The sequence below is a fragment of the Salvia miltiorrhiza genome, chromosome 6, assembly GCF_028751815.1.
Source record: "Salvia miltiorrhiza cultivar Shanhuang (shh) chromosome 6, IMPLAD_Smil_shh, whole genome shotgun sequence".
Lineage (NCBI taxonomy): Eukaryota > Viridiplantae > Streptophyta > Magnoliopsida > Lamiales > Lamiaceae > Salvia > Salvia miltiorrhiza.
Window position 1 is genome coordinate 6,778,817 of NC_080392.1, and position 11,094 is coordinate 6,789,910.

Below are 11,094 nucleotides of genomic sequence, written 5' to 3' on the forward strand. Positions count from 1 at the left end.
CAAAAATTAGATCTTTAGGAATTTGATTGCAATTACCCGTTCTCTGTGGTTCGACCCTACTTGTTACTATACTCATTTAATTCTTGGTGAGATTGCAGGAATTACTTGGTGGAAAACGACGTCCACCAATGATGAGTCGTACCCCAGTTATAGTTATTGTTTCGAGAATTGGAGTGTGACAAAAAAAAAGTCTAAAACTCAAAACCTTGAATAATCAAACACGTGTAGTACTAATCAACTAATAACCTAACTTAAAGCAATAATAATGTGTCTCGGAAAACTAAACTAAACATATATATATATATAAGGAGTACATGGCGGCTAGTGGAAATAACTAGGACTTAGGGAATTAATCCCTTAAAGTGACGCCAATCATCCCAACAAATGGGCTACGGCCCCTAACAAAATATTAAGGCAAAATATTAAATAAAAACAAGAGTTTTTGGGCTAAATAAATTCTAAACAATTAATTCCAAGCCCAATCTCCAAACATCTTCAAAATCCATGCAATTCTTTATCAAGAGCTCGATTTCCACCAACTTCTTCCATTCATGAGGTCCATCTCCAATCCATATAATTTCTGCGCCAAATGCCAACAACTTGGATAATATCATAGCAAAATCAACGGTAAACGACACGAAAATAGACAACTAAATCACACACATCAATTAGTAATATTATTTTTATCTATCAAGACTAATTCTTCAAAGTAAACGCCTTCTAAATAGATTACAATTCGAATCCAAATATTATTAAATGATAATAATACTATAAAGATGTATTTAGTATATAAGTTGAAATAAACAGTGATAATTAAAACTTAGATAAATAGTACGAATTAAATGAAATTATTATTATTTATAGGTAATTGGTAGGTAAGACATAATACAAAGATAATTAATACTCTTATTTGATAGAAAAGATATAACTATGGATTAAATGAGCATATTACAATGTCAACTTTATACAAATTTAGATAAATAAACTAAAAATAGAAAGAAAGAAAATATCTAATCCCAACCACCCACCCAACGCCTCCCCTCCCCCCCCAAAAAAAAGAAAAGAAAAGAGAGTTCATCTTCCTCCCTCCCCCTCCCCCCACCCAAAAAGTTCATCTTCCTCCCTCCACCTCACCTCACCCCACACCACACCACCACCACCCCTCACTAAACCCCTCCGTTCCCTTCACAAAAAAATAAATAAAAGGTTAATCTTCCTCCAGAACGCCCTTCATGCACCCGACGGCCCCCTTCCACCGCAAATTCAAATGGTATTCTCTTGTATTATTATATACCACTCTTCAATCTTTAATTATTTTTTCTTCAATTTTAATTTATTATGTTTTAATATAATAAAAAAATAATTAACAAGGATTCTCTCATCCAATTAGGGTTTATAATTATTTTTATATTTATTTGAATCAATAATGGATTATTTGGGTTAATTAATTCATTTTTTTTTAGTTTCATTTTTTAGTGATAAATATTAATTAGAGTTCACAGTATGAAGTAATACTTTTATTTTTATAAACAATAATTATAAAATAGAGAGATTAAGAATAGTACACGGGTGGGACAACTAAATTATGGATAGATGATCTCATCCGCCCCAAACTATGTCTTAATCCAGAAGAGCCGCCCTCGCCGCCGTCCACTCCACGTCGTCGCAGCTGCCGAAATCCTCTACCCTGCCGATGCCCACAAGAAATACTCCTCATCCGCTGTAACAAATGCATTGCCCACCCATTCAATTCAACCGCAACAAATGAGTCGCCCCCAGCCGCCCTCTCATCCAATTATGGACAAAAGCTTAATCACAAACCAAATCCCTCCACCTCCAATCAAAATCCAGATACCGCGATTTATGAGAAGACAGAGCGTGTGAAGGAGGGTGATGCGATGAAGGTTAGAAAGGCGAAGGGCAATTTTATCTCTGAAAAGCTAATCTAGGGTACTATTGAGATGATGAATTGTATCCATGGGTGTTGGTAGGATAACTTTTGTGAAGATAAATAGTAATTTTACAGTGGACTTTAATTTAAAACGGGATCTCCTCACTATTTATCATGGATATCAAACAACTTGATAGTCCTCGAGAGGACATCCAAACAGTGCGAACTTGTGCCTGTGAACAGTGAGATTTAGGGTTCAAACCCTACTGCTTCTTCTTATCTAGATTTAAAAAAAAACTGATAAGGCCTAGGTAAATTTGATATCTGAACCTTATGAAGCCTTACCAAACAGATACTGAATATATAATTAATCATGAGCTTAGCTCCAAATAGTTAACGTATCTAGCGGATCCTAATTATGAGCCCGATGCGCGCTGCTCCCGAGCCCCATTACTGATGCTCTCAGACATTTGAACAAAATTTTGTGAACTATACATATAAAGTCACTTGAATCATAATTTAGTTTCAACAACAAATATTAGAATTTGAGTCTCATAGGAACAACCTAGTGGTAAATAGGATATTTTTAAGGCTAAATATCTCAAGTTCGAATCTCACTAATCTATATAATATATAAAAAGAGGAGTTTTTCCCTCCATTTTTCCCTCTTCATTTTTCTCTCTTATTCCACCAAATTTTTCATAATTTTTTTCTCTTCTCTTTTTTTAATTTTTTTTTCTAAATATCGTCATATTTGATTAATGAAAAAAATATTCAATATTCATCTTAAATTTAAATTTGTGAAAAGATCTTTAATATGATGTAAAAATCATTAAAAATAAATTTAAAATAAATAAATTATGATTTTTTTAAAAATATGTCATTTTCTCTCTCCATTACTTTTTACAACTTTTTTTTTATCTATGTTTGTTTATGAAATATTTATTTATTAAAATATATTTTGAATTGATTTACATTTTGATTATATTTAATAATTATATATTAATTAATTTCGATGTTCGTCGTGCATCGCACGAATGAAGGTACTAGTATCTTTATATATCTCAGTTTGTCTTACGTAATTTTTCAAATATAATTTGCAAGCAATTACACATAAACGCAGGGGGGATCCAGGATTTGAAGTTAGGGGGGAGGGGGCTGAATTTATTGATCTACGACGTTTGAAGACATTTACACGGACTTCATTTTCATGCATTTTTTTTAACAATCACTTAATATAATAGATAATTATTTGCAATTCAATAAATTCAACATCAAGTAGATTGAAAGCATACAAAAACATACTTTTATGCATTCCTTTAAAAAATATACTTCATTTTCTAAACAAATAAACTAACTTTCATTGTTAATAATAAGTAATTTTACTTTTAACTTTAGAATAGACTCAAATTCAACATTAAAAATTAAATAAGAAAAAAAATTGGATAAAAATAACATAAATGTAACAAATCAATGTACAATGTCAAATAATTAATATGGATAGTTGGATATACTATAAATAATGTACTCCCTCCGTCTCAGCCCAATAGGCTCGTTTTCCTTTTCGGGACGTCCCAGCCCAATAGGCTCAGTCTTAAAATGAAAATAATTAGGGTTATAATTAAAATAATTAGCTACTTAATTAAAGAGGATATACACCCAAATTAAAATCCTAAAGACTCATTCTAAAAAAACATTTTCTCTCTCCACTTTTCTTTTCTTCTTCACACGGTCTCTGCTCTCTCCCTTCTTTCATTCCCTCTCTCTGCGTCTCTCACTCTCTGTTGCTCTCCGGCGAGGCCGGCGTATCTTCTTCTCCCTCCTTTCTTCTCAACCTCTTCCCCTAAATCTAAAATCAAAATCAAAATCAACCTAGGGTTTTAATCTCCGCCCCAGCCCGTCGTACCGTCGTATCTTCACCCCTCGAGCCCCTGAGCTGTAGACGTGTCGGAGACCTTCGTTACCGGAGCCGGTGGTCGCGGAAGAAGACGAAGCGGCGGTGACCGGTGCGGAGGAAGAGGCGAAAATCAAAGCTCCACCTCCCCATTCTCTCAACGACGAGCGCCGCCGCTGACTCCTTCGTTCAACGCCACGGTGCCCCCGCCCCCTCTCTCTCAGTTCTTGATTTGCAGATCAGAATTTTCTTGATTTTGTTGCTGAAAGTTTCTGATTTCGTTAGAGTTGCTGTTGAGTTGTATTCTTGATTTGCAGAATTAGAGTGTAGAAACATGTGAATTGTTGCTGAATTCTTGATTTGCAGTATTTTTGTTGAATGTTGGTTGTTGAGTTGTATTCTTGTTGCTGAATTCTTGATTTGCAGTATTTTTGTTGAATGGTGGTTGTTGAGTTGTATTCTTGTTGCTGAATTCTTGATTTGAACATTAATTATTGGTGGACCACACTATTTAACTACCAAATAGTGACTTTCTTAATCTCTGTGCCCAAAAGAATTAGGCCTATTGACCTGGGATGGAGGGAGTATTATAATTTTTCTTCTATTTCTTATTTATATACACATATACATATATATATTAAAAAAAATTCAAAAAATGGGAGGGGGGAGCCCCCCATCCCCCACCCCCGACTGCGTAGGTAAACGTAAATTTGGCTGGTGTTTATTGAAAATAATGGTTGCTGGTTCCATAAACTGAAAAAAAAGGGGTCTAGACTCTAGAGTAGGCTAGTTACATGGGCCATGTTAGTATACTGGGCCTCCGGAAGACTTCTTCAGAAAACAAATAAATAAGAAAAATTTATTTCTAATATGGATTTGCCCAAAACTAACACTTGTCAGCTGCTCCAAAACCTATCTACCATTGATGGTGAGTGACACAAGATCAATGTTTTGTACGGACTAACAGCTACAAAAATTTATGAAATAATAACTATACTTTTTTTAGATAATAATTACAGCTGTACTTTTTATTTGAGATAATAATAATAACTATCCTAAAATAAAAACTACATTGTTACGGGGGAGCTATCATTAACAATAAATAAACCCTAACACGCCTCATAAAAAAAAGGGTTAAATACATGTAATATCATGAACTTAAGTCAAATTTCAAATTTAGCACGGACTTCAAAAGTTCCAATTTATATGATTAACTATACCCCGTGTTCAATTTTAATCTCGTTTTTTTTTTCCCCTGAAATTGAATCCTACGTGTCAATGACGTGGCTTGTCGGCACAAGTTTCTCTCACCGGATTCTGCTCCTCTTCTCCAACACCGATTCCTCTTTCCATTGGCGAGCTCATCTCCTCCTCCAACACCCCTTTCTCTTCCCGCCGACGAGCGCCTCTCCTCCTCCAAGCATGATGCACAGCTCGCGTCGCCGACTCCCCCTTCGCGACCTCCAACGATGACACGGCTCAAGCCGTGCCTCTGCCCTTCGACCTCCCTTCTTCCTCACTGAAAACCCTTCCCTCTCTGACTCCAATTTCGAACGGCAAAGGGGCCACAGCCAATCAGAGCCCTAACTCAGCCACAGGTCGCCACCCTCACCGACGCTCTCTCTTGCCAGACGAGCAACAGCTCTGAACCACCGCCGCCTCCCCTGCTCTCGGCTGGACAGCAGCAGCTCATGCCGCTCCCTGGACTCGACTCCCATCGATAGCAAACACTCAAGTTCGATTTGTATAGCAATAAATCTTCTTCTTCTTCTTCTTCGATTATCTTCCCTTTCCAGAAAAATCCACCTTCTTCGACCATGCTCGTCTTTCTCTCACTCTCTATTCGGTGCTAAAATTGAACATGGAGTAAAGTTACACATTTAAATTGGACGTTTTTAAGTTACAAATTATGACGTGTCATTTGGAAGACACGTACGTCATTGCACCATATCTGTGTTAAAATTGAACACGGGGTATAATAGTTAGTCATATAAATTGGAACTTTTGAAGTCCGTGTTAAATTTGAAATTCGACTTAAGTTCATGATATTACATGCATTTAAGCAAAAAAAAACCCAAACATTTTGATAGGCCCAAAGCAAATTAGGTGAGAATTTATAAAACAACTGGTATATGGCCCAATTATAAGCTTTTAAAAATGATTTATCTTCCTCAAAAAATGATTTATTATTTATAGTAATTAGGCAGAACCTTACGAACAGTTTGCAATGATCCTTTTAATGTAACTATATTATGAGAGTTACGTCACAAAATAAAGATAGTAAATTTCTATCCATCACTATTCTTTAGGCATATTTTAATTCTTTCTATTTTTTTTAACTTTTAGCCCCCATTATGTTGAAGATTATTTAACCACAAACCACATATAGACATATTTAAGCCGACACGCTTCCTAATAGTAACTGACTAAACATCGTCATTCATTGGCCAATATATATACTCGCTCCGTCTCAATTATCTTGAGATACTTTTCTTTCTGAACATCCATTTATCTTAAAATATTATTTTATTTTATAAATGTTTTACCTTTTATTCACCTTTCTACTTTTTCGTTTACATACAAAATATTATTTTCTTAATTTCTGTGCAAAAAAAAAGTTTCAAAATAGCTAGGTCCGAGAAAGTATATACTTATATATTCTTTCAATTTTAAAAAAACATGAAAATTTGGATGTGACACAGATTTTAATAAATGTTAAATAAAAGTGTATTGTGAGTGAAAATAGATTTCATTTTAAAAAAATAGAGATGAAAAGTAGATAAATTATGGTGAAATAATGTATAAAAATAAAATTATTCATGGTTTTATGAGACGATCAAAAATAACAAAATATTAATGCGTGAGACGGATGAAGTATATGGAGTATTTTGAAACTCACTTATATATTTGGCCTATTGTCACTAAATATAACCACCTTGCATTTCAGCGGTCAAATTAATCTCTCTCTCTCTCTCTCTCTCTCTCCTCTGTGCGTGTCGAACGCTGGTTAACTTTAGTTAAAACCACGAGAACTATTCGATAATCCAGCTTCAGCTCCGGCGACCGGATCTGTATCCGGCGGCTCTACTCGCCGATACACGGTATAAGCTCATCTCTTGTGATGGACACGGCGTAAATGCTATTGTACCGTTCTCATTCAGTCTCGTCTCTCCAAATTCTGTTGCTTTTTTGCTGATCTTAGTGGGGAGGATTAGGAAGTTTGCGCCCAGTGCATTTTATACGTATGTATATATACACATGATTTTGCGCTCGTTTGGTGTCATTTTGATCTCTCAATTTAATTTCTTTTCCCTGCGTTGCGATCAATTGGATTCTTGTGACTTCTGAGATTGGTTGAAAGAAGAAGCCTATCTGATTTTATTTTTTCATCAGTTGATGAGCTGTAAATTAGCTCAACTTTGTGAGAATTAATGACTTGTGATCATTAATTTTATGTAATTTTATCTTTTCACCGCTGCCACATAAAGTTGACTTCTCTGTGCAATAGAACTGGTTCGTGTTTGTTAGAATAGGCTGTTTTTAAGAACTTTTGTGTGAAATGAGCATTGCCAGACAGAAAATGAAGGCGGTGAAGAGAAAAGTTGGAAAATATGAACTTGGAAGAACCATTGGAGAGGGAACTTTTGCAAAAGTTAAGTTTGCGCAGAACACGGAGACGGGTGACAATGTGGCCATCAAAATCTTGGCCAAGAGTACTATTCTCAAGCACAAAATGGTCGATCAGGTATACTCTTTATTTCTAGATGTTGCTACTGTTACCAATTTTTACTGTTTATGTTTTTTGTGATTTCATGTTAAGTTACTGTCTGATATTATCTATCGGTGAGTTTCAATGCCGCAGTAAAGGAGTTATCTGTACATAGACATTCAGTAATCCCCTTTTCTTTCCATGAAAAGGAAACAAAACTATGGTGCAATTTGATATATAATGGCAAAGCTTCTTTAGTCTATTCCTTTTGTGAAGAATCTCCACTCTTCCAGAAAGGTACAGAGAGATTTTTTCAAGCAAGTGGAAGAATCTAATATTTCTGGAAATTTTAGCTGGGGTATTTTTTTTAATGAACTGGAAGTGCATTATGTTATTCCTATTTTGCTTTAGAATCTGGAGCTAAATGGTTTTTTTACTTCTTCTTCTTCTTTATCAAATCATATAAGTGATGCATTTGTTGGTTCACAGATAAAACGGGAGATCTCAATAATGAAGATTGTCAGGCATCCTTGTATAGTTAGGCTGCATGAGGTATGCTAAATAATTATGCATTTGGATTTGATTAGAACCCCAATAGAACGTCAGGAGTTATTGATTTTCTTGCTGACTTTCTCTTTTATTTATCTGCCTACCAGGTTTTAGCCAGTCAGTCAAAGATATACATAGTTCTGGAGTTTGTGACTGGCGGAGAACTTTTTGATAAAATTGTAAGTACTTCTATAATTTTTGGAAAACGATGTTATATTACTTTTTTGACTGAGTTATGGTTACATGAGCACTGAAGCCATCCATAATACATGCAAAATGAAATTATTGTTTTTCTGGATATTATTACATTGAAAAAAAATATGCATATCTGGACTTGTATCTTTATTCATGTCATAAAAGATTGGGGAAGGTGTAGAGTGGATACATTTGGGTTCACATTTCTATGCAAGTGTATATATCTATTTTCAGAGCCTTCTGATCATGTAGAAGCAATGATTAAAGTAATTCTATCGGGGTCATACCTCTTACAAACCTTATGATTTGGAACGTATCTTCTTTTCCAGTTATATGCATGATTGACTGGCCTACATGTTTTTCTTGATTATCAGGTTCACCATGGTAGGCTTTCTGAGAATGAATCAAGAAGATACTTTCAACAACTCATTGACGTAGTTTCACATTGCCATAGTAAGGGTGTGTATCACCGTGATTTAAAGGTGAGAGGAAGTCGTAAATGATGATTGAATTGATATCATTACTTCTATTGGATTTCTAATGTTAAATTTATATGTATAGCCTGAAAATCTGCTCCTTGATTCCCAAGGAAAGTTGAAGGTTTCCGATTTTGGACTGAGTGCATTACCTAAAAAAGTAAGCACATTAACCATTTTAAATTAGATGTTTCTACAGTGTGTTACTGCTAATTGTGTTAACGTTGGGGTGATAAATTGTGATTCACTGTTTTTTCCTCTTTTCTGTAACCATGTCCACTCCAGGGTGTTGATCTTCTTCATACAACTTGTGGGACTCCAAATTACGTTGCACCTGAGGTATGATTTTCATAGGATGCTATACTTTGTTGGATAGATCAAGCAACACATATAGTCTAAGTATTTCCTGATGTAGTTTCATGAGTTACTTTCTTGCGACGCTGGTTAGTTGGATTCCTTACTCTTTAGAATTACATACTTTTGAAAAAGTCGCTGTTTACCATTTTAATGCTCACCTTTTCTTGTGCTTGTAATGCAGATTGATCATTAGAGTACTACACTTTAATCTGTCTTTCTTCTTGTTTCAACACCACTTCTACTTTTTGTCTCTGTACTATTGTCACGTTTACTAGTCTGAAAAACCAATCTGTGTGTTGTGTCATGTGTGAGAGAGAAAAGAGAAAGAGAAAGGGAAGAGAGATTAGTACCACTCTGTATCACTAACCTGGCACATTTGCAGCATCATTTGTAACCATCTGCGAAAGACCTATTTAAAGTCTTAAAGAAACCTTTTGAACTACAGGACAGCTTGATTGGCTTCAAGCCTCTGTGACTGAGGCAAATATACCACAAGTGTGTGGTTATAGGCAGACTTAGTTGATATTAGAAAAAGTGTATTGCCTAACATTCTATTTCAAGTGTATGATTGTACAGCAGCTTCTAACTTTTATCTAGATGAAAATATCATGAAGTTGTTTTAAAAAGGCAATAAGCTATGGATAATGTATATTGGTGACAAGAAGCCATCCTAAAACTATGCAAAAGATAGGGACTTCTAATCTGATGAACTGCCACCCTAATATCTGATATCAATTTACATCTCCATGTTGCTACTCTTTGTGAGGCTATGGAAGTAAACAATGTCAATTTAAGATTGAATTTTAGGTATATGTCAATTTAATAGATCTGAACCTGTCTAGTTGTGCAAGAACTGATCTCTCTCTCTCTCTCTCTCTCTCCTGATGTGGTGATGGGAATTTTGATTTCTTAGACTGCTGAGCCATCATGGTCACTAATTTATCTGCATAGCTACACGCTCCAACTTGATGCAAGTTTTTCTTTCATATACATTGAACATCCATTAATATCTAGAAGCAATCTTTTTAGTTGATCTCCTGTCTTCTTAATCATTTTGGATTTTGGATTATGCTGTAAGTTTCCATAATTTACTACCTGAAAAATCATGGTTCTTATCTGCCATCCTTGACCATGTTTTCCATTTATGGATCTTTGTTATTATCTTTAATGCTTTAGGTACTAAGCAACCGAGGTTATGATGGTGCAGCTGCTGATATTTGGTCATGCGGCGTGATCCTTTATGTTTTAATGGCAGGATATTTACCATTTGAGGAGACTGACCTTCCCTCCTTATATAACAAGGTTAATATATTCATTCTATTTCTGTAATGTTACAAATACTATATCGAATTCTTGGCATGGATCTGTATTGTGGTTTGGACAATAATATATTAACATGTGAAAGTTTTATATTTTTCAAAGCTTCATGAATTTCTTATCCAATTGGTTTAAGTTTTGTATCAAAATGATTATGCTAGCTGATTCACGAGATGTTAAATTTTTTGTTAATAATTATAGTAGACACATAACATAACCTTTTCAGTTGCTTCGTTGGACATTTATTAATCTTATACAGTGGATTGTGTTATTCATTCCCATAAACAAGAGTGGCAGGTTTTGACTACAAAAAGAAAAAAGGTGATATCTGCAATAAAGACAGCATTAAATTGAATTCAAACAGAACTAGTTAAGAATCTCTAACCAAAAACTAACTATAGATTTCATGTATTTTGTTTCAGTATACCTTGATTATCTATTAGTTTCCTAAAATTTCATCAGCGTTATTTTAACCTTTCTGTAGAAATTCTGTTGTAAGTTGTCAGGAATAACATTTGAACTGTGTTTCGTCATTTTCTTGTTGTACAGATTAATGCTGCACAGTTCTCATGTCCATTTTGGTTTTCTGTCGGTGCAACATCATTGATACATAAGATCCTTGACCCAAATCCTGAAACGGTAACTACAGAAACCATGTTTATATCCAATTGTTCAATGTTCCTGGCATCTTTTAACTCTTTGTTTG

The 11,094-nt window shown here is 34.8% G+C and overlaps 1 protein-coding gene and 2 long non-coding RNA genes across 9 annotated transcripts in view; 2 read left to right on the forward strand and 1 right to left on the reverse strand.

The window, feature by feature from the left end:
• Positions 1-265: 265 nt before the first annotated feature.
• Positions 266-1,979, reverse strand: LOC130988287 (uncharacterized). Its single transcript, XR_009090041.1, has 2 exons — positions 1,566-1,979; positions 266-580 (listed from the first exon to the last, which is right to left on the reverse strand). It is a non-coding gene; the product is annotated as an uncharacterized LOC130988287 (long non-coding RNA).
• On the forward strand, positions 1,009-4,183 carry LOC130988286 (uncharacterized). The gene is made up of 2 exons (XR_009090040.1): positions 1,009-1,270; positions 1,630-4,183. It is a non-coding gene; the product is annotated as an uncharacterized LOC130988286 (long non-coding RNA).
• A 2,526-nt stretch (positions 4,184-6,709) lies between these two features.
• LOC130988288 (CBL-interacting serine/threonine-protein kinase 24) overlaps positions 6,710-11,094 on the forward strand; it is a 7,239-nt gene continuing 2,854 nt past the window's right edge. The window contains exons 1-9 of one of the 7 annotated variants that reach the window (XM_057912092.1): positions 6,710-6,886; positions 7,359-7,530; positions 7,984-8,046; positions 8,151-8,222; positions 8,613-8,720; positions 8,800-8,874; positions 9,000-9,053; positions 10,248-10,373; positions 10,938-11,027. In XM_057912092.1, coding sequence (XP_057768075.1) covers positions 7,366-7,530; positions 7,984-8,046; positions 8,151-8,222; positions 8,613-8,720; positions 8,800-8,874; positions 9,000-9,053; positions 10,248-10,373; positions 10,938-11,027 — 753 coding nt within the window. In that variant the 5' untranslated portion in view covers positions 6,710-6,886; positions 7,359-7,365. Of the gene's footprint in view, positions 7,531-7,983; positions 8,047-8,150; positions 8,223-8,612; positions 8,721-8,799; positions 8,875-8,999; positions 9,054-10,247; positions 10,374-10,937; positions 11,028-11,094 lie in introns of all 7 variants that reach the window. The other 6 variants (XM_057912091.1, XM_057912094.1, XM_057912095.1 and 3 more) reach the window with 6 other exon arrangements.